The 23,989-nt window shown below is 45.8% G+C and overlaps 1 protein-coding gene across 2 annotated transcripts in view; it reads left to right on the forward strand.

The window, feature by feature from the left end:
• Window positions 1–7: 7 nt before the first annotated feature.
• Window positions 8–23,989, forward strand: part of WDR73 (WD repeat domain 73) — a 33,986-nt gene continuing 10,004 nt past the window's right edge. The window contains exons 1-6 of one of the 2 annotated variants that reach the window (XM_075592762.1): window positions 9–292; window positions 2,798–2,865; window positions 2,949–3,037; window positions 14,728–14,816; window positions 18,973–19,040; window positions 20,851–21,012. In XM_075592762.1, the coding sequence (XP_075448877.1) occupies window positions 231–292; window positions 2,798–2,865; window positions 2,949–3,037; window positions 14,728–14,816; window positions 18,973–19,040; window positions 20,851–21,012 (538 nt within the window). In that variant the 5' untranslated portion in view covers window positions 9–230. Of the gene's footprint in view, window positions 293–2,797; window positions 2,866–2,948; window positions 3,038–14,727; window positions 14,817–18,972; window positions 19,041–20,850; window positions 21,013–23,989 lie in introns of both variants that reach the window. The other variant, XM_075592763.1, reaches the window with a different exon arrangement.

Below are 23,989 nucleotides of genomic sequence, written 5' to 3' on the forward strand. Positions count from 1 at the left end.
AGGAGCGGGGAGGACAATGTGAAATAAATAACAAAAGTGATGTATACAGATAAAAATTACTATATGTAGGACTATAAATAACAGCAAGGTGAGCTGGGCGGACGCGGTGTCTCCCGCCTTTTGCAGGCTGATTTGCCCAAGACAAAGATGGCTGCCGCTTGCCTTCCCACCTCGCTTGCGACGAAAGGAAGGAAGCCGAAGTGACTTGAAAGCACTTCCTGGATACTGGCATGGCAGGTTCGGCGTTGGATACCGATGAGTACGAGGAGTGGATGCTGGAGTCTATCTTGCTGTGAGTGCGCGGGGGATCCCGGGACCGCCTCTCCTGACAGGGGGCCGCCTCTCCTGCCAGGGGAATTCTGCGTTCTCCCTGATAAAGGTTCCCTCATACAGTGCGGATCAGTGGACAACGGCTTCCCCCCCCCCCCCCCCCCCCCCCCCCCCCCCCATCCTCCTGTCTTTTTTTTTTTTTTCTTTAAGAGGAAGGGATTTTGTTTTGCAAACCTTCCCACTTCTTATTGTGCGCAGCAGCATAACTATGTGTAACGGTATTTCCCCTCCCCCCCCCCCATCGCAGATATGGGCCATTATAGGGTATGTGTGGTGCATAGTAGAGGACAGAGTACCCCACATAATGTAATGCCGCTCTAAAAAAAATCGTATGGAGAGTTTAGGTCAGTGTTTAATAAACGGCAATTATTGTTTGAATCGAGCACATTATCACTTTTATAACTCTCCCATTTACTGCCGGTGGCAGGCCCTTCACACACTGAGTGTGTGTGGCAGTGTATGCACTCACATTTCAAGAGGTTCTTTATTTAACTTTGCTAGTGCTGATTGGGTCACTATTGCACAGGAACTCCCATTGCAGTCATTGAGAGTTTTACTAGGATAGTTACCTGACCAGCAGTATCGCAGCTTAATGAATAACCCCCAGAGGGTCTCCTATGTGTATATAACTATACAGATCTTATATTGGGAGACACCTACTGGTAAATATTAAGACGAGTCCATGCGCCCTTTTCCAATATGAAGCCCAGGCAGCTTGCTGCCGACACGCAAATTGATATGGGTGACATTTGGCCATTTGTATCTCCTGCAGCTGGATAACATTCAGCTGGAGAGAGAAATGGGGATACTCTGAACACCCACTTTAATTATTGTAATAACAGACGCCAAGCACTTTGGTTTGTTGCTTTAGCCCCTTCAGTGCAGAAACAATGTGTTGCTGGCCCTTCTGAGTGGTGTCCCCCCCATTGACACCCGCAGCCACTGTGGGCTAAAACATTTACCATCTGAAAACATGACCTGGTTGGACATCTCGGGGAGATCTGCAGCCACGTGGCAGTTATAAATGCAGGGTCGCAATGCAGGTGACAGATGTCATAAGGGTAATTAGTATGCAATTATACACTTCAGTATAACCTGACTCTTTGTCACCGGGAGAATTCCATCCAATCCTTGTTTCCTAACTCCATGATGTGTGTCAGTCAACTGGCTACAAAACTGAAGCAGAAATCTGCACCAGATTTATATATTGGAAGCAATAGGATGTTTTTGCCTTGTTGGGCTGAGTTTATAGTCAGCGCGACTGTGCTAGCACGTGCGACAAGCACAAATGGCATAATGCCTATGAGGCAGCCCCCAGTGCGCGTGTACAATGTCGCGACCGCGTTTTGAAGAGACAACATTTTTTGTCTGTACAAGCATGTCTGCGTCACGTGAGCGGTTACGCCAATGAGGGTGGACCAGCTTTGTGACGTGTCCGCCACACCTCCCCAATCGCCTGCAGCTCAGGTCACACATCGCAGGAGCGCACGAGCCTATGCGGTCGGTCGCACGCGCGCAGGTAGTATAATCTTAGCCTTACATATAGTGTGTTTTATTCTTGGTCTGTAGCTGGGAGACTGATGCCCCATTTGTTTCTAACATACCAATTCTTTCTGGTCCTTAAGACTGTTGCATTTCTATGGAGGTTAGTGAACGGGGTCTTAACTGAAATCGTATGATATCGATTTCAAGCAGCAATACTACCCCCCTACCCCCTCGCGGTGTTTTTTAATTTTTTTTTTCTCTTATTTTTATATGGAAAGCATATGACAATGTATAATTCTACATTCTTACTTAAGCTGGCAATTGTTTGGTGCTCCTGTTATAAATTTGTCAAAATCCTGATTGTGTGTCTAATGAAATGGCTGCCTTCTGACTATGCAACAGTCGGTGAAATGCTGCAGCTGATATGTAACATTACTAAGTGTAACACATTATTGTAACAGGTTTCAGAGTAATACACAGCCTGCTGTTTGAAACACAGCAGCAGATCTGTTTGTGATACTTTGCTGCCAAAGGGCAGAGCTCAAAAAAGGTGTGTGTTAGATCCTGTTTCAAAAGTGGAAATGGATAAGGCTTTTTCTAAATGGTTGCTTTACTGTAGCAACCAAATGATTATTGGTACATTAAAAATTGTATTAGAACTTTAATAAAAATGCAGGCAGTATTTAATACTACCTTGATTTATTTAAAAAAAAAAAAAACATATAGGACTTTTCAAGTTTGACTGCTTTAAGATATTAAAGCGAATTTGGGGCAGGCAATTTATGGAATTGTGGTTTATAAGAGGAAACTTTTGATGCCTGAGAGCCAATGGTTCTCTAAACACAAATTAATTTTTCAACTTGTTTGATATTATTTGATGTTTAGTAGAAATAAAAAGCACCTTCATTTACTGTATAGCGCTGCTTGATTTTAGGGGTGGGCTGTGGAGCAGTGGTTAAGTTGTTTGCGGTTTTGGTTTCAGATATAAAGATCTACACGTTTTTGAACTTCAGGATCCCTCGAAAGTTATTGAGTGGATTGGAGAAAAAAGTATGTAAATAACATTTCGTGCCTGCACTGTGGAAGTTGATGAATTCCAGCATTTGTGTTTTATTATGACACTTTGCCTGCAGGTGTCTGCGTAGCAGGATATGACCACACCAAAAGAAATGAAATCCTGCAGCTGCTTGTTCCTCAAAAATTACACGCAAAGGAAAAACAGGTAACTAACGGTGCAAGGAAGCCAAATCATCTTATCATTTATACTGTGCACATTATTTATCAGACAGATGGATAGCTTTCTATCTACCTGATTATATTTAATTGGTTTTGATTATATTGAGCGATCCTGCTCTGAGCCCATTTAGTCTGATATTCCTATTGACACTCCTGGTACTGTTACTACCTGTATGTCAATGTGCTTTTATTCCATCTAGAATAAAGTATGATCAAAGAATAATGCATTTTCACAATGATATGGATCAGTGATTTGCAAATGTATTACACGCTTGTTCTCGTGTGTGTGCTTCCACGCTTACTACTGCCCCCTTTCCCTGCATTAGGTAACACCTGCGTTTCTCTGCTCTTTGTGTATTGTGTTTCCTCTGTGATTTTGAACATATTTTTCCAAAGGGACCGGATCAGATAACATTTCTGAGTACAAAGGCCATTAGAATAGTGTAATGTAATTTTAGACGTTTATTGACCTATTAGAGTGCCCTGATGATGTAGCTGGTATGGCATTGACCCTGGCACGCCAGTGCTGCTTATGACATATCAGGTAAGTCATAGGCACTTGTTTTTTTTAGAGGGTGATTGGGCTAACTGCTCTGATAGAACGGCCAGCCCGTTCAAAATGGAAGTGGACTTCCCCCTTCATTTCCATTTCCACCCTGCAGGTGTCAGTTGTGCCCATGTAATCTCTCCCGGAGAAACCACATAACCGGAAGCACTGGAGGTTGTGTGGCACTCTGCAAAGGAGACAATAATACCAGTTTTGCCCGATTTTTATAAGACAAGGATTTTTTCAACAAAGTTATATTGAAAAGTCTACAATCACCTTATAACAGGCTCTGCTGCTGACAGTCTGCGCATCCGCTCCTGTGTAAGCGATTAACACAGCAGCCGTCTGCGAGCGCATATGCAGACAGCTGCTGTGTTGATCGCTTACACAGGAGCGGAAGGAGCGCATGCACTCCTTTCGGTGCACTCCTTTCATACACAGAAGCGATCCGCACAAACGCATGCGCAGATGGCGAGTAATAGTATGAGTAGAAATTTGGGTAGTTGTTTACAAGACCAACCACCTGTCACTCTAATGGCAAACACCACAAATTTACAACTTGCAAACAACTACCCAAATTTCTGCTCATACTTTTACTCTCTTTAGCAGTTGATATTGAACCTAACCCAGGTCCTCCCATTTCAGCTCTGTCCCATGCCCCTGAGAATTCCACCTTTAAATTCCAAAAAGAGCTATCTGTCGCCCATATAAATATCCGGAGCCTGCTGCCCAAACTGGACGAACTAAGGGCATGGTGCCTTACCCAAAGCCATCGTTCTTACAGAAACATGGCTAACCCCTAAAACTCCTGATGCAAATATCGCCATTCAGGGATACTCCATTTTTAGGAGAGATAGGTCAAAGAGAGGAGGAGGGGTGTTATTTTATATTGCAGACACCTTACAATTTACACTGTTAAATTGCCCCCCAAGCCCACCCTCTTGAAATTCTAGTTGGCAAAATCTGCCTCCCCTTTTCTAAGCCCATCTTGCTCGCTGGCATCTACCGCCCCCCTTAAGCCCCCTGACTGATATCACCCAGTTTCTTGGCTCCATTTCCTCTCTGAATGAGAAGAGTGAGCTGCTAGTTCTTGGGGATTTCAACTTCAATTGGCTTGACCCTAAAAACCACAAAATCCAGATACAACTCAAGTCACTTAACCTATCCCAACTCATTTCCCAACCCACACGGACAAACCTGAAATCGCATAACCATTCCTTGCTAGACTGGATTCTTTCCTCAAATCGCAGCAGAATCCAATCCTCTGGCATCCTTCCTGATCTTTTCAGTGACCATGCAATAGTGTACTGTGTAAGGAAAATTAAACCGCCCCAATCAAGCCCTAAAGTTCTCCTCACTAGAACATTTAAAAACTTTAACCCACAACAGTTTCTGGCTGACCTTACCAACTGCCCATGTCACAGAATCGATTTAATTCCCGGCCCCGATTCTACGCTCGACTATTTCCAATCCGAGTTCTTAAAACTCTGCGATACCCATGCTCCACTACGCAAAATAAGGGTACAGGGGGCCCACCTTCCATGGGTTACAACTGACCATATTGCACTCTACCTGCTCCGGGATACCTTGTGGAAAAGCTACAAAGTAACTGGCACTACCAAGGATCTCAATCACTACAGATGCCTGTGGAACATGTGCACAAGGCAAACAAGGCACGCAAAAGCACAATATTACTCTGACAATCTCCACCAAAATAAATCAAACCCAGCTAAATTCTGGAAGGTTATCAACAATATATTCTAGCCTTCTAACCATCAACAACAAAGTAATATCACTAAGGGGGATATTACTCTGACAAACCCCACTGACATTGTAAATGCATTCAATGATTACTTTGTGGGGTGTGCCACTAACTTATTAGCGAAACGCAGCCCAAACCACAAACCTGAATCTCATCCTGGGAGTACCCGCATAGCCCCAACACTGCCCACAATTTTCAATTTGGCCCAGTATCTGAAGAAGAGATTACACAAGCGCTCCTCAAACAAAAACTAAGCAGCCAATGCGGACCCGACTTACTACAATCTAGGTTCCTACGACTTGGTGCCCCAGCCATTGCCAAACCAATTGCTTCCATAGTCAACTCTATCCTGTCTGCAGGCCATATCCCTAAGACCTGGAAAACTGCCAGAGTTGTCCCAATCTTCAAAAGTGGGGACAAAAACACTGTCTCAAACTACAGGCCAATCTCACTTCTCCCAATTCTATCCAAAGTCATGGAAAAATGTGTCCACTCCCAATTAAGCGATTACTATACCAAGACAAATTTCCCTAGCCAATTCCAATCTGGCTTTCGTCCCAAACACTCCACCGTAACTACCCTGCTAAAAGTTTGCAATGAAATCCAGTGTGGAATGGAACGGGGACAACTCACTGGTGCTGTATTCCTAGATTTTGCAAAGGCTTTTGATACTGTTGATCATGCTATCCTGCTTAACAAACTTCAGAGCTCTGGAATAGGGCAGCATGCTTTAAACTGGTTTCAGTCCTACCTATCAGGTAGATCCCAACATGTGTCCATCTCAGGCTCTAACTCCAACCCCATGGATATCACCTGTGGTGTCCTGCAAGGCTCTGTTCTGGGGCCCCTACTCTTCTCAGTGTTCATTAATGATCTTCCCACAGCTTGTAAGGAAGCCTCAATACACATGTATGCAGATGACACAATCCTATATGCACACAGCCATAGCCTCTCTGATCTTCAACACATACTTCAGTCTGACTTTTTGAGACTCAAAAATTGGATTTCCCAAAACAAACTGTTTTTAAACACTGACAAGACTGTAACAATGGTATTTGGGACCAAGATTACATTTTTAAAGCTTCCAGCGTCTGAGCTCCAGATTAGAACCAACGCTAACACCACCCTAACCCCTGTCACTAGTTTTAAATACCTGGGCTTATGGTTTGACTCCCACTTAACATTCGGGATGCACAATTGATACCCTGACAACCAAGACCTATGCCAAACTAGGGGTACTTTACAGGAACAAATCCTCCCTACGTCTCCTGGTCAGAAAGCGTATCGCACAACAGATGCTAATGCCAATTATTGACTATGGAGACATAGTATATGGCTCAGCACCTCAAACCCACCTTGGCAAACTTGACACCCTCTACAATTCAATTTGTCGTTTTGTTCTCCAGTGCAACTACAAAACACATCACTGCGAAATGCTCAAAGAACTAGATTGGTCATCACTCGAATCTAGGCGCAAAGTTCACCTTTCCTCTCTTGCCTTTAAATTCTTTATGGGCAAGCTACCCAGCTATCTGAACAAGCTCCTCACCCCTACCACATATCATCTGAGATCAGACTCCAAAAGACTGTTCATGATCCCAAGTCTCAACAAAGTATCCGGCCGCTCCTCCTTCTCTTACCGTGCACCCCAAAACTGGAACAGCCTACCAGAGACTCTCTCATCCACCACCAGTTTAAGTTCTTTCAAATCTAAGGCTGTCTCACATTTTAATCTGGTCTGTAACTGTTACATACGCCCATAATATATATTTTCTTTAACTGTGTGTAACGGGTTTTCCTCCCCCCCAATCTCACATTGGCCCGGGTACTCTAACAACCAACCCCCATTACGTGTGTGTTTGATGGTGCACCTGTAGGCAACAGAACTCCTGAGTCTCCCGCTTGATGTTAGTAGGGGATTTCCAGCAGGACAGGTAGCTGAGGTAGTGGGTGCGAGTTCAACTTACATCATGTGCAGCGCCTCCACCTCATCAGGATCTGTGCTTCCGCAGGGAGATGGTCCTGGTGAGGAACTCCTTCTTGGTGGTGCCATCCACTGCTGAGTAATTTGACACTCACACAGACTGCCCTATGCAGCTGCCGGCTCTAGTCGCACATCTCTCCGTGCTGTCCCTTCGCCAGGTACGCCCTCCCAAATTGAAGTGGGATTCCCTCTTCTCCTAGGGAGATCCTCTCTGTGCCAGGTCCCTGGACACAGAGTGGCTTAGACAGGCTGATTGGTCAACCTGGACCGCTAGTTACGTCACTAGGGTCACAAAGTGTTCCTACAATCCCTTATGCAGGAAAATACAACTTCCTAACAGCTTTCCACGGCTGCTAGAACACCCTGTAACTAACTGTGTTGTGCCTTATATACTTCAGGAGGCAGGCGCATCCCTGATGTCACTATCCAGGGACTCAGAGCATACAGCCACTCCCCTTCATACATAGGGCACCTCACCATGGTGTGAGGGAAAACCTCCATAACTACTGCTGGCATACCCGTACTTATCAGGACTTACTGCCAACAAAGAGGAAAGTTATATACCATTATTATACATGGCTATATACTCCCCCTGATGAATCCCCACCGCCCCGGCTGGGGCCTAAATTTGGTGTACCTTGCTCCAGGAAACACTGAAAAGAACACACAAATTAAGCGTTAAACATTGTCACCTTCACATAATAATGACAGAACATACGCTCAATGACCAGCAGAGAGCGTCAAAGAAAAAGGCAGACCACTCGTTGACGGACCTAATAGTAGTGTCGAGGGTCTGGTTTCTTCACCTCCCGCCCCGCTGCATCATTGACAGTTACACTAAACTCTCGGGGCAATCCTCGCTCATTGCAATACACCCCCTTGTGCATATACACGCTGCGCCCTATTTTCCAGACCCGCATGAGTTGGGAGACCCTCTGCTCAGCCTGAACTCCCTTAATGGCTCCTCCCTTATTAACGATATAGTATTCGATATCATTACGAAGCCACCTTTCTCTATTGTCCTCTATTTCCCTCATCAGAGGTTCAGGGACATATGGTTATTCCAGCCCGTGTGACCTTTTATATTTAGCTGCAATAGCCCGTTCAGCTCGGCAGGCCCGGGTCAACTTAGTTTGCCCAGCCCTTCCCGGCAACACCCATGACAGGGGCTCATCTGACTCCACCGGATCATCTAACCCTTCAGATCCCTTTGGGGTAATAAGACCTACTTGTATTCGGTCCCACCTTACTCGTAGCTCCTTGAGATAGGCCTCATCATCAAAATCCCCGGGAGCCCACCAATGGTCAACCACCCCATCCCTTTCTAGAATGAAACGGGTGCGGTCTATCCAGGCGACATATCCCTCATGTGAAAAAGGAAACTTATCTAATAGTGGCGCTCTATATAAAAATACTAGCTATACATATAATCGTAGTGATAATAATAATCAAAAAGTGATACTTATGCAAACACATAAAACAGGTGCTGCTATGACCCGGTGAGGATTGCTCTGTCAGTCCTCGTGTTGAGAAGTAGGGATGAATCTCCGGGAAGCGCAGGGATATGTGAAAACAAAAATGTATATAGATAGTGCAATATTGCTGTGACAAATTAAATAAATTGGCTGATCTAATGCAGATGTACTCACAAGTGTGAGAAGGTTAAAGGCACGTAAAGGTATCTTTCCCAGAGTATGGATGTCACACTGTATTCAGGAAATCAATCTCAGCCCCATATAGAATCCAAGAGACCTTAGAAAAGAAGACTGGACATAGCGCAGACTGTATACCAAGAATTTATAAAAGGTAAGTGAAAGGTATTACACTCACATGATTTCAAAAGTTTAAAAGCATTTCGATCACACGCAGTGGATCTCAGCAGCCGGATAGATGGTGTATCTGGTTCCCCTCCTTCCGTGGCGTGCGTGTCACTGGTTTGCGTTCCAACTGCACAGGAAGTGATGTCATCGGCTTCCAGGGGTTCCGGCCAGTAGTACAGACGTCACTCTACGCGTTTCATCTCATCGATTTCATCAGGAGTGACTTTGTGATGGGTGTGGGATGCATATATACCCCTAACTTAGTTCCCATTGGTGAATGGCTAACTAGATTTTAATTGGGTTAACGATTATACTGAGTGGATACACATGAGATAGAAAGAGACATGTAATTAATCCCTCTACATCTTACATATGCAGAGGTCCAAAAAATATTACAATCAATCAATGTTGAAAATTTAATGCAGAAATGTATCTTTAAAAATGCTAATGCATAGATATAAAAAAATGTTTAAATAAACATTATAAAAATATAAACATAAAAACAGGTATATATGAAATAATTTTCAACATTGATTGATTGATTGTATTATTTTTTGGACCTCTGCATATGTAAGATGTAGAAGGATTAATTACATGTCTCTTTCTATCTCATGTGTATCCACTCAGTATAATCGTTAACCCAATTAAAATCTAGTTAGCCATTCACCAATGGGAACTAAGTTAGGGATATATATGCATCCCACACCCATCACAAAGTCACTCCTGATGAAATCGATGAGATGAAACGCGTAGAGTGACGTCTGTACTACTGGCCGGAACCCCTGGAAGCCGATGACATCACTTCCTGTGCAGTTGGAACGCAAACCAGTGACACGCACGCCACGGAAGGAGGGGAACCAGATACACCATCTATCCGGCTGCTGAGATCCACTGCGTGTGATCGAAATGCTTTTAAACTTTTGAAATCATGTGAGTGTAATACCTTTCACTTACCTTTTATAAATTCTTGGTATACAGTCTGCGCTATGTCCAGTCTTCTTTTCTAAGGTCTCTTGGATTCTATATGGGGCTGAGATTGATTTCCTGAATACAGTGTGACATCCATACTCTGGGAAAGATACCTTTACGTGCCTTTAACCTTCTCACACTTGTGAGTACATCTGCATTAGATCAGCCAATTTATTTAATTTGTCACAGCAATATTGCACTATCTATATACATTTTTGTTTTCACATATCCCTGCGCTTCCCGGAGATTCATCCCGACATATCCCTCATATAATGGTGCCCACCACCTAGTTTCCCGTACCTCCTCTGAGTTGGGTTCCAGGGGCTCTTCCTCCTCAGGCCCACCCGATGATACCCCTGAAGTACCCTCAGATGGCGCAAACCTTTCCTTGCGCTGTGACCAGTGTCCACCCGTAATACTCAGTATACTAGGGCTATCACTGAGTATCGACCCTCGTCGGGAAATCCTCCCTCCACCCTCCGACCCATCGTCCGAAGTTCCCCAGTCCAGGCTTCCAGTCCGTTCTGTGGTAGGATCCCGGGAATCCCCTGACATACCCAGACTAGAGGTAGACCCGAAGGAACAGGTGACAGGGACAGGGGTTTGAACTAGGGCCTTGGGACTAACTTTGGGGATGGACGGGGTTGGGGGACGGGGCCGAACGGTAGGTACCGGCAGGGTCACGACCTGCTCCTCCGCAACACCTGACTCACGTTCGCTACAAAGTTCGTTCTGTCCTTCGGTAGTGGATCCTCTCGTTCTCCGATTCGAGCGCCCACTCCGTCGGTCCGTAGGGGATCGACTCCCACTGCTCGACCGTAGAGGCGCAATCGCCTCCCACTCGACACCGCTCAGGTCGTCCGGAACTGCCTTTGGATCCGCACGTGCTGCGACGCCATCTTGGGTTGGGTCCCCAAGCGAGACCTCTTCCTCCACGAGGATATCCGGCAACGCCCTTCTGCTGCGCGGTTCAGCCTGACCCTGGATCCGCTCTTCGCTCACCTCCACCCCCGGGATCTGCGGTGAGCACGGAGTTAACCTACTGCTCCGCAGGGTCGGGTTGGATCGACCTCCTTCCGACCCGCTAGTCACCACGGCAGTGGGACTCCGGCTATCGGGTTGTCGCGGCACTGGAGACACTCGACTCCGTGTCTCCACACCACGAGGGATAGCATCTCGCCACGGAATACCAGTAGTATGGTACTCCGCTAACAAGTCCTGTGCCTCTGCCAGTCTGGCACACTCCTCGTCCGAGGACTCTAATTTACAGTTCGGTCGGGGTATTCCAGTAGGGGACCGTTTATGGGCTCCTTTCCGGTCACCTCTCCGATGGCTGGTTTTCTCCGCCTTGAGAAGGCTTGACTCCGGCTCCGCGGGACCTGCACTCACACTCCACAGTGCACCCGGAAGCTCCGCTGCCGACGTCGGGGTAGGATTTCGCATCCCCCCGGCTTGTACCGGCACAAAGGTGGTCATAGGCCACATATATTGCAGTCCACAATGAGGGCATCGAGCCTCACTGCCCACAGCTCCGCCAGGCAGTCTGCACTGCAGGCAGAGACAGACCACTGTCTCCACACCCTCTACGCGGATAATCAGGAAGCCTCCTGGGACCGAGTAGGGGTGGGTTGATATCAATGGACTCTGTTCCACTTTCTCCGCTTGCTCAGCCATGGTCACCAATGGAAGCACTCGTCCTAGCGGTCTGTATTGATCAATGGCTCTTCGCAACTGAAGTGCAGAGGATGGTTGAGCAATCCTTCCCCCCACTTCCTCCATCGGCATCCGGTGGAACTGCAGACCACTCCCCCTGGTTGAAACTAGGGGGATGTCTCGCCGCTTTGTAGGCTGACCCAGCACAGGGGCAGAGTGAGTCATAGTCCAGGAGGGCGCGGCTCCAGCTTTCGCGCCAAACTCCCCAACTGGGTGGAGTTTCCTCGTTGCCGCCAATCCTGGCCAACAATTTGCAGCCTGCAGAGTTGCAAGACCTTCTGCAGCTGGCCCACGCGGTGTCCCCATTTTGGTAAGCACTGTCCTTTATATTTGAGGTAGCGTCTGGCTGTTTGTTTATTGGTGTGTAACAAAGTCCATTTCGTTCCTCCCATCTCGCAAGGCTGTCGTCCTCACTATTCTCAGGGGTATCATCCCGAGAACATAGACAGGACAAACACGGCGCAGCCACGGCTTTCACGCCATTCCATAACAAACACACAAGAGTCTCTCCTGTAGCTTGTTCTCCTTCCTCATCCCGGCATCCTGGACCTTCTGCTCTTTGCAGATCCTCCATTCTGACGGTCGCTTCTTGCTCACGGTATACTGGATTATTGTACATGGAGCTCCGCTCTGCGGGGCAGCTACCACATCCGTACAATAAACATGCCTTGTGCACCACCTCGTGTACCTAACATATGTCTAACTCGTGTTTGCACTACCTCAGGCTAGGCTCACTCTCTGTGTCTACTGTATCTCCTTCCTCCCAGTCTGTGCTCCCTTCGGTAAGTGATCTGGAATGGCTAGAGTACTCTGGGGCTCCCATGCAGTACTTGGGCGTCTACCTCTCTTGGTCAGCCTAGTGCAGACCCTCTCCAAGACTTCTGACCTAGTTAACAGGCTCTCCCTTCTGGCATCCTACCCCTAGCACGACCTCAAGGTGACTCGGACAGCTATAGCCCCTCTCCAGATCCACTAACTCCTCTCAGGTTCCCAGGGTATCCCTGCGGTTCCATCCCAACACAGCACAAAGTGGCAGCATACACTTTCCCTGTTTCCTAGCGTGTGCCTAGCAAAAGCCTGTCCTGTTGACAGATATATATATCTCAGCAGCGCCTCCAATTGTAACGGGTTTCCTCCCCCCCCCCAATCTCACATTGGCCCGGGTACTCTAACAACCAACCCCCATTACGTGTGTGTTTGATGGTGCACCTGTAGGCAACAGAACTCCTGAGTCTCCCGCTTGATGTGCAGCGCCTCCACCTCATCAGGATCTGTGCTTCCGCAGGGAGATGGTCCTGGTGAGGAACTCCTTCTTGGTGGTGCCATCCACTGCTGAGTAATTTCACACTCACACAGTGGGGGTATCATTAACAAGGTCATCTTTATTGTAGACGGTGATGTAGCAGACTGCCCTATGCAGCTGCCGGCTCTAGCCGCACATCTCTCCGTGCTGTCCCTTCGCCAGGTACGCCCTCCCAAATTGAAGTGGGATTCCCTCTTCTCCTAGGGAGATCCTCTCTGTGCCAGGTCCCTGGACACAGAGTGGCTTAGACAGGCTGATTGGTCAACCTGGACCGCTAGTTACGTCACTAGGGTCACAAAGTGTTCCTACAATCCCTTATGCAGGAAAATTCAACTTCCTAACAGCTTTCCACGGCTGCTAGAACACCCTGTAACTAACTGTGTTGTGCCTTATATACTTCAGGAGGCAGGCGCATCCCTGATGTCACTATCCAGGGACTCAGAGCATACAGCCACTCCCCTTCATACATAGGGCACCTCACCATGGTGTGAGGGAAAACCTCCATAACTACTGCTGGCATACCCGTACTTATCAGGACTTACTGCCAACAGAGAGGAAAGTTATATACCATTATTATGCATGGCTATATGTGCATGCAATGTCTTGTATATAATGTATACCCTGTTCATTTATGTAACTGTATTTGTAACCATGTATTATTTGTCATCTTAACTCTGTGCCCAGGACATACTTGAAAACGAGAGGTAACACTCAATGTATTACTTCCTGGTAAAATATTTTATAAATAAATAAATAAACTGTGTTAATCGCTTACATATCTCGCTGTCTCCTGTTTTTATATGTAATAATCATCACGCAGACCTGTCACAATCTGTTCCACTTCTGCACTTTCTTTAAGCTATTGTTTAGGGTTACGTTTTATTTATAAAATATTTTACCAGGAAGTAATACATTGAGTTATCTCTCTTTTTCATGTACAGAGGCGGCACATTTTATTTGAGTGCGGCTAGCTCCGCAAGCCTGGGGATGCCCCGGCATGCTAGCCGCACTCCCTCGGCGTGATGACGCGCGGTCACGCGTCATCGGGTGCCTGCGTCCCCTGCACGCGCGTCCAGGGCTCCCCGAGGGAGCCCTGGTGTCCCGCGATGTGGGGGACGGCGGCAGGGGGTTCCGGGGGACCCGGCGGACCCGGCAGCGGGAGGGAGAAAGCCCCGATCGGAGGGCGCTCCTCCGTGTCTTCGCGCGCGCCCGGCACCCTCTGGCGCGCGCCAGGTTACTGCTGCGGCCGAGAACGGGCAAATGCTCGAATAAACTCGGCCGCAGCAGTATGTCCTGGGCACAGAGTTAAGACAAATAATACATGGTTACAAATACAGTTACATAAATGAACAGGGTATACATTATATACAAGACATTGCATGCACAGTTAGAGATAATATATATTATGGGCGTATGAAACAGTTACAGACCAGATTAAAATGTGAGACAGCCTTACATTCTAACAACCAGTGTGGTTCTTACTCTCCATGTAAACAAGATTCTAACAATCAGTTCTCCATCTCCATGTAAACAAGATTTCTGGGATTCACTTGCACTTTTTTCCTTTGTTTCCATTAGGGTTTGTGTCCAGAAAGAGATTTTAAGGTGGAGCATGGTGGTTTTTCAGAGCAGCCTGTATACAGCCTGAAACATATCCCCGAGACCAGGTATTAGTATTATATTCCGATAATATTTACCCTACCTAATTGTGTATAGGAAACCTCTCAGTCACTTTGTGTTTTCAATATAAATACGGATTCATCATTTTGCTTTGCACTTAAAAAAAACAAAAAAAAAAACACATACACAACTAGATGAATCTCCGTAGTTCTGGTTGCCTTATTGGTTGTTGGAATTTGCAATTGATCCTTTTATTGGACCCACAGGTGAGTTCTTGATAGATTTAGTTGTACGCATACTTTCGCAATCTCCGCGTGTGCTGTAGAAAATATCACATTGTGTTAACCTTATAAACAGCATTGCAACCTGCATCTCTGTCTAGGCCGTGCTTATAGTGCCAGCAACGCAGATTCGCCCCAAAACAAAAGCATTGCCACCGCCGCGTGCGCTTATAGTGCACGCGACAAGCGATGGGGCGACAAGCGACAGAGCGACGCCGCTGTCGCGAAAACCTGCCGCCGGCAAAATTTGATTTTTCAAGGGCCGTCGCGTCACGGCCCTTGAACAAATCAAATTGCGGGAATCCCGCGATGCAGCCAACCGGCGAAACATAACTTTCGCCGGTGGCGACGGGTGACGTCACCCATAGTTTTGCCGTCGGCGGCACTATAGGCAAAGCCTAAAACCTGTTGCAGACCGTTTCACCCTTTTAGGGCAGTGGTGGACAACGTTATACTGCAGGGACTGCATATGTGACATTTGAGTCCTTTAAAGGGCTGGACGTTACCCCTATGGGTAGAAGCTTCTACCTCCACTCAGCCGTCTAATGCCAATTTGCTGATGAATCCTGTCCTGCTCATCCTCCTTGCCCTGAGAATTCGTGATCAGCACAGGAGAGGAGTAGGGAAGTCTATGGCTGCGCTTATAGTACTGGCTGTGCGACCGGCTATGTGCCGTAGCTCTTGCGATTCCTGCACTCTGATGCAGGAGACCAAGGGAGGGTGACAGGGGGCGTGGTCGTGAGCGGTTCGCACTCATTGGCTGAACCGCTCACGTCCTGCTGATGTCACGCTGCCGCCGCTGTTCATCTCAAATTCTCTTGACTTAAGAGATTTTGGAAGCTTGGTCGCTGCACGTCGTGGTCGCGCCCACTATGAGCGCAACGGACTTAAAGTACTTGCAACAGCACTGCGCGGCGTCGCCGTAGCCAGTACTATAAGCGCAGCCTTTATCAGCACACTGTTATTAAGCAGCTGCGTGGGTAGGAAGAAACTACGACTCATGGCAGCAACATTCTTGCACTAGGGAGAAGAGTGGGTTGCTGGAACAGGCAGCTGTTGGGGGATGCAGGTGAAGCCCCCGCGAGTTGCATGTGGCCCCCCAATGTTGCAGAGCAACAGCTAAAGCGGTGTTTCTTGTCCAGTGTGCTGGGGAACACTGGTGTGCTGCGATCCTCTGCCAAGGGTGCCGCGGACCCGGGAGGGGAAACTCTGCTGGCTGCTCACCGGGCACGTGCTGTGGTGACTGGAGACGTAGAGGCTGAGATCTATCTCTCCGCCCATCAAACAGGAGGGGGAGAGAATCCTCTTCATCTCCAGACAACACACGACGCGTCTGCTGACCTGACGACATGAGATGTGTGGGAGGGAAGAGGGAAGGAGTGAGGGTTTTGTGAGTTGGGGGGGGGTAGGTTGCAATGGCTTTGGGTGTGCGGGGGGGGGGAAGGTGCAATGGCTTTGTGTGTGTGGGGGGGGGGTGCAATGGCTTTGTGTGGGGGGGTGCAATGGCGGTGTGGGGGTGCAATTGCTTTGGGTGTGGGGTGCAATGGCTTTTTGTGTGGGGGATAGAGGTGCAATGGCTGTGTGTGTGTGTGTGGGGTGCAATGGCTTTGTGGGGGGTAGGGGTGCAATGGCTCTGTTTGGGGGTGCAATGGCTTTGGGTGTGTGTGGTGGGAGGGGTTTGATGGCTTTGGGAGGTTAGTGCTGTTTGGGGTGGGGAGGGGAAGGTATTTGGTGTAAGTTAGAGAAGGGGGTGAATGTAGTGTTTAGGATTAAGACATAGTGAGTGCTGTGTGAGGAGGAAGGGGGAGGGTGGTGCGTATAATGTGTGTAAGGCGAGCGTGAGTGTTTATGCTCTGAGCTAAAGATACATGGCTGTGGCTTTTGTATGCACATGACAGGAATTCAGTGACGAGGGAGTGCCTGGGCCGGAAGGAAAACCTGGGAGAAGGTTCCATGGGGCTCATGCACCAAGTAGTGGTTAACGTACCCGCACCGGTATTAATTCCTAGCACCATTTCTTATAGAAGTAAACCTCTTGTAGCAACCCAGCCACAAGCAGGTTATAAAGGTAACCCAAAGGCAGTACGGAAACTAAAAAAAGTGCTCGGATAAACACCCAATTCAAATGGGCCAATAAAACAGATTTCTTTTTTATGAAAATACCGGAAAAACATTTTTAAAAAAAAAATTGCAAAAAAAATAACAGAATCCCCTTATAAAATAACTATAATGAATAATTAGTTAATCCTTTCCGGGAGAGTTGTATTGTGTTAATGTTATTTCTTAATGTTGTATTTTAAATGCAAAGCTATTCCACAACACCAGTGCAGCACTACACCAATATGCATTTATTTATAAATATTGCACCAGGAACAAATACATCGTTACCTCTCGTTTTCAAGTATGTCCGGGACAATCGCTCCCAGATCCCAGGAATCAGCAAGTCGTGTGGCTCGGCCAAGCACATATGTTTTATCAGGTTCTGAGTACCAGCAGAGGGCTTCTGTAGCGGGGGTAGCCAACTCCAGTCCTCAAGAGCTACCAACTAGTTAGGTTAGCAGGTTACCCCAACTTTAGCACAGTCTTCAACTGAGCAGCCACCTGTGCTGAAGCAGCGATATCCTGAAAACCTGACCTGTTGGTAGCTCTTGAGAACTGGAGTTGTCCATCCCTGTTCTAGAGTGTGTTTGTGGTTGGTGGGCAGAGGGGATGTAGGATTTCGTCAGACTGTGGACCAAAACAGTTAGTTTTCTTTTGTTTGGTCAAAACATACGTACAGTAAGTGCTGAGCCTCCGAATACAGAGGCGGTGGTGCCTCCGGGTGGTCTTAATTGTTCGCCAATCTTCCTCAATGCATCTGAGGAAATGCTGTCCTATGATTTGTATTGTACCCTGATGTTTCTCTTCTGTACAAGATTCACTTTTGCTTTGGGATAGCTGAACCGTTAGAAATGCAGCGGAGGAAACCTGTAGCTGCCTTAAACGTTGAAAGCAACAAGAAAAGTCTGCAACCGGTTACATGGGAATTTGTTGCAGGGGTTAAATTAAAAGTAAAATACACATTTCCATCAAGGTACTGTAAAGTCAAAATGAAAGATGATTTCAGTCACTCAATTTGGATATTGCTGTATTAGCGTTCTACTGATCCACTGCACAGTGTAAAGTCGCACAGATGTGACAGATACAAAGTTTGGCTAGCTGTAATGTATTGTGTGCCAAATCTAATCATCTCAACAGGAATCGCTAAGCAATGCTTAGAATCCCAGCCCTTCCTGTTATTTGCACAGCCTTTTCCTTTTTCACATTTCCTGGGCTTTAGATGAGCGAATGTGGCCTGCTATGTATAAATATTGCAAGCAAAAAAAAATCTCCGATTCGTGCATCTAAATGACTTTAAAGTATTTTTTTATTTTGTTTTAATGTCCATTTTAATTTTTTTAGTTCTTATTAGCTCTTTACTATCAGTATTGAAAAAGGGGATTTCATCTTTTTGTAATAGTAATATATTGTACAAAGTATAATTGATGGGCGCAGCGCACCAAGGAAATTAGTCTACTGCTTTCTGGAGAAGTACGAAGCGTTGGTGACGTATTCAAAATCTCAATTCGCGAATACTGGGTTTGGGGCTCTGCTTTCTCACTTCAAAGATGTGTCGCTAGACCACTCTTCCTTAAACCTGTTGAATGTTTAGGTATAATATTTTTCTTGTATAGTGCTGTCCGCGTATACCACGCTATACATAGTTCCCCGTAGAGCTTGCACTCTAGTTTTGATCTCTGAGGCATCGTGAGATAAAGTGATATGCTGAAGGTTGCGAGTAGCTGACAGTGGGATTTGAATCAGGCTTCCCCTGCTTCAAAGCGTCATTGTTTTCAGAGTCCGTGCGGTTACTCGCTGAGACTTTCTTAATTTCTGTTCACAGTCTGTTACTGACAAGTGGTCTGGCTGCAAGTCCCCTGCAGGTTTGGCATGTAGCAGCTGAGAACAAGGGTAAGTACAGGCAGTCATCGGTTATCCGACACAATGCGTTACTCAAAATGGCGTTAGATAGCGAAACATAAAGCGAAACACGTTTTCCCATAGAAACACCGTTTAAATGAAAGGTTCCGTTTTTGAATGCATTTTTAACACTAAAATAAACCAAATATTTTACGCAGGCAATAAGATATGCAGCACACACATAAATTATATAGTGTATGTACTGTAATATATATAATATTATATAGTATAATATTGTGTGTGTGTGTGTGTGTGTGTGTATATATGTGTATATATATATATATATATATATATATATATATATACTCTTACGACGCTTTGCAACGTGTTGTGTGTGTGTGTATATATATATATATATAGTGTGTGTGTGTGTGTGTATATATATATATATGTATATATACGCACATACACACGCACAACGTTGCAAAGCTTTGTAAGAGCGTTGGATAAGCCGTTTTGGCGTTGTATAAATGAACATAGGTATGCATTGCATAGCGTTGGATAAGCCATTCGTTGTAAAACGAGGACTGCCTGTATTGCAATATCTTATGGTCTTGTCCTCCGTCAAAAATACCTAAATCTATGATCTGCGGCCCCCACACCAGCACATAAATCTGTAATCCCATAGAAAGAGAATAGTTTCACATTCCTGCAGGCATCTGAGAGCGAGTGCCCCTGAAAATCTTTGCTACTTGGGATAGAAGAACATGGCAGATTATAGAATCAGATGAAGCGTTCATTCCTATCTGACGAGGTCACTACACTTACCTGTGACTGAGAGACAGAAACCAGTGAGGACGAGACCAACAGAGGATTCTGGGAGAGGAAAGCGCAACCCTACATGCCTCCATGATACGGGGAGATCTTAAAGAGAAAATTGTTAGATAATGAGACTTGGTTTCTGAGTTTTAAGCAGTAGCGTCTGTAATTAGTTCTCTTTCATCAGATGAGGTTAACTCTCAGTTGTTAAAGTGGCATTGTACATTTTAAGGTTTAATGAACAAAGTAACAGATCAGGGTAACGGGATGTGAGCTTTCCACTGAATGTAGCTCGTTTGGCTCAAAAATATATTTTATTTTGCTTTGAAAGTCTCTCTCTTTTTCTCTCTCTCTCTCTCCTTTTAAACCAAAGGAAAGTAGATACAGTATGTTGTGGTTTATGATACTTTTTTAGGGAGCAACATGACTTTTCCTGTTGGATGCAAATACTGTATAATGTACAGAGCTTTATGAAGAACCCTACGGCTTGTGTGCTCTATAAAGAGAGCCGTTTGTATGCTCTGTATACAAATGTAACCTATGAAGAGCTCTCATGTTGTTGCCCTTAAAATTTATCACAATGTAAGTCACTTTGGGTTATATTTATTAAGTAGTACTAACCTATAAGGTATTTCACGGCTCAGATACAGGAATAGATCGTGAGGTTATCTACAACGTAGCAAATATGGTCCTTTAACTCCCTGTGTGCCTCCCTGCTCCCAGTCTGATTTTCTGTCTCGGTCATTGTTACTAGAAATAATTCCGTATACAGCGTTGCACACGTAATTAAGGCAATATAACAAAAAATACGGTTTTATTTTATGATCACTACTGTAAATTGCTCTCTTGATATTTTTACACTTTCAAATGTCGATGCGTAAGAGCCACTGACTTTTTTGTACGCCTGAGAAATAGGTTTGTGTCTCAGTCTGACCTTACACAAATTCACTAACGCATTACATATAGTATTCCCAAAAAAGCTGCATGAAGGGGCATCAACAAAAAGTTTGACATCATAAAGCCTTTTTATGCCTTCCCACAGATGTCATTAAACCCATAAGTACCATTGAAACGGACGAAGGAAAAGAAACCTGGACGAAAATTGCAACCACAGCCTCTGCATCACCCAGTGTTCTCCATGGGTCACAGGTCAACTGCGTACACCTTACCGAGATTGAATCAACAAAACGTGTTTACTCACTAGGTATCGCATGCTTGATTATCTCTCCTTTGTAAAATATTTCTAATATGAGTTTTAATTGTCATGGGATTGTTTCTTTATTCTCATGACATATCCTTCACCATCCAGCTGTGTAGCTGTATTAGGTCTTGAGTAAGAGCAGAGAGTGGACGGCAGTCACTATATGGCTGAAAATGTAACTATATACAACTTCCCGTGGCTTCTGATTATCTCAAGGTTTCATAACTACATTGTGTCACAGTAGACCAGGTCTTACCAACAAATTAATACCGGGATTCTGGACTGAGCAATACAAGGCGGGTAAAATAAATTGTAATTTATTTCCTTTGAAGACAAACACACAATACTTCACAATTACACTTAATAAACACTTACTGGGATGGGGAAACGAAATAACGTGTCCACGGAACGAAACAGTCTCTGGACACCCCTGCACGCATGCAAGTGGGTGCGCTATGTGAGCCGTGCGACAGTCCTTGGCTACGGGCGCAGCTTGCCAGCCCTATATCTCCGCCAAAAGGAATTCTTTCATAATGTCCTTACAGGATTCGTTCGGGAATCCTTAACTCAAACGAATTCTGGAAGAGGGGTGCAATTCTTTGTTACGGTGTAGTTAACCCCTCACACTCTGGAACCGCTGACGCTGTACTTAGAAGTTTCTTGGTTGAATCAGGTGAATGTTAGGCCTCGTCCATGGTTGTTGCTTGCTGGCGGAGGCGCGCTTCCGCTCAGCACTGAGCCCCTACAGCCGCAATTAGAGCGGCTTTAATAGGGTCTGGCCTATGCTTCCGCAAGCGTAGGTCTTAGGGAAATGTAAAATGTCCCCGCTTGCCGGAGTGCAGGGCCGGTCACGTGAGCGGTTCGCCCAATGAGGGCGAACCAGCTCCGTGACGTCACTGGCCCACCCCCTGACGGCGCGCAGGGAAAGCACCCGCAAGGCCAGGGAAAGCACCCGCTTTCCCTGAGCCTCAGCACGCCAGCGGGGAGCTTGGCCGAGGCCTTAGATGGAAGTAACTGGGACTGGGCTGCAAGCATCTTTACAGGATTAAGAGTCCTATACCTAACATACACACCCAATCCTCTCGTGGAAACAACTTTACCGACCTATCCCAGACTTGCCAGTAGCTCACATAGAGGGCAGAAGTTGCTTCCCGGTTTGCACAGAGCATGTGCTAACTTGACACCTAAGCTGCTTAGCATACCGGGCCCAACCTCTTACCTGGCGACAGTTAGTCTGGTTTGGCTACCAAGTGTGAAGTGCCCATACTTCGCACCGGTATCTGATGCTTACAAATATCCCGGCCACCCTAACACCTAGAGTCTCTGAGACTTTTCAACTCCGGACTTCCCTAGACACTGGGGCATCACCATAGCAAGGGGCCCTATGAAGTCCAGAGATGAAAAATCCCTCAGCTCATTCATCCATAACATATGGGCATGTTAATGGATTAATTGCCGGACCGGCAGGAAAGAGTTCCTGCCTTTACATTTAAAACACCATTGAAATACAGTATCTTTATAAAGGTATTTTCTGTGTATGCAACAAATATAAAACTTATATGTATGTTCATGGTACATGTGTGACTAACTGCATTCCAAAAAATAGAGTGCTAGCTCTTTCCTAGCGCAAGTTATCCACTTAATTGAATGGGCTCTGTGATGTGGGCTGCGGTTTGACCTATAATTGGTCTGGGTTACAAGCCGACATGCAATGCATACGTGCTGGCTTTTGATCGGTAACCGCAGGCACATGCCAACAATTCCAGCTTAAGTGGCTAACGAGACCGCTGGATACATTTTGACAAGACGGCACTTCAGCTAGACTGCAAACCACTTACCCAATTGACTTTGCGGTTTAGAGGTCTACGGCTTAGGAAGTGATACCTATGCTTCAAAGCAGCCACTTATTCACAGGCACGCTTCTTCACTTAGCGCTTGGTTCAGCGCTAGAAGCTCCCCCTTGTGTCACAAAAACAGTTGACACATTTTCATTCATTCAGTGTAACTGCAGCCAGCTTCTTAGCTGCAAAACAGGGACAAAAAAGATAGTGTAGGGGAAAACATGATATTATGGGGACAATACAGTTTAACCCCAGTCCCAACAGCGATTAGGGTTAACCCGCTGGGCATAATACCTTTATTATTGGCCTGGTTAACCCTCTCCCGCCACACATTGATATTTAGTGGTTTCATTTTTCAACTGGCTATTTGTTTGCCACTTATTAACAGTATCATACAGTAAGTATAAAAATAACAATTAAACACGGGGAATGTAAGCTAATACAACAGAAAACATTTAAGACTTGGATTGTTATCTTTCTCTTTTCGGATACATAGAAAGTTGTGTATAAACTTATCAAAATGTGGCGCTCAGTGTATATGGTTTAAATCAACATCAAATAAACCCACAGTGTTAAAATAGATAAGAAAATAAACAGTGATACTTATACAACCACGTGTATTCAATGCAGCTGTGACTTGATGCAGGACTGCTCTTTCAATCCTTGTAGGCAAGTGAAGGGTGCAAATCATCAAGAAGCGCAAATCATGTGGAAAATAAAGAAAGACAACAAACTTATGGTGCAGTATTGTGTGAACTTTGTGTGATAAATGGCTGTGGTTAGGTGCTCAGAATACTCACAAACGTGAGAAGTACGCAGGCATATAAAGGTATCTTTAACCCATGGGATGAGGCCAATTAGTAGGATAGGAACCGCACTGCTAATCAGGTATACTGTAGCGCTCTGGTACACTTGCGTCCCCTTAGAAATAAAATGAACCGGACATAGTGCAGACTGTACATAGAATATTTATAAAAACAAGCAAAATCCAATCAACTCACATGGTGATGGAAAAAAAAAAAAAAAAAACGTGTAGATCACAAAGTGGATCTCTGCAAGACCGGGAGAGTGGTGTCTCTGCTTTTCCTCTGTTCAGCTATGCGTGTCACGGATGCGTCTCACCGAGGACCGGAAGTGAC

The sequence above is a fragment of the Ascaphus truei genome, chromosome 3 (genome assembly GCF_040206685.1).
Source record: "Ascaphus truei isolate aAscTru1 chromosome 3, aAscTru1.hap1, whole genome shotgun sequence".
NCBI classification, from domain to species: domain Eukaryota; kingdom Metazoa; phylum Chordata; class Amphibia; order Anura; family Ascaphidae; genus Ascaphus; species Ascaphus truei.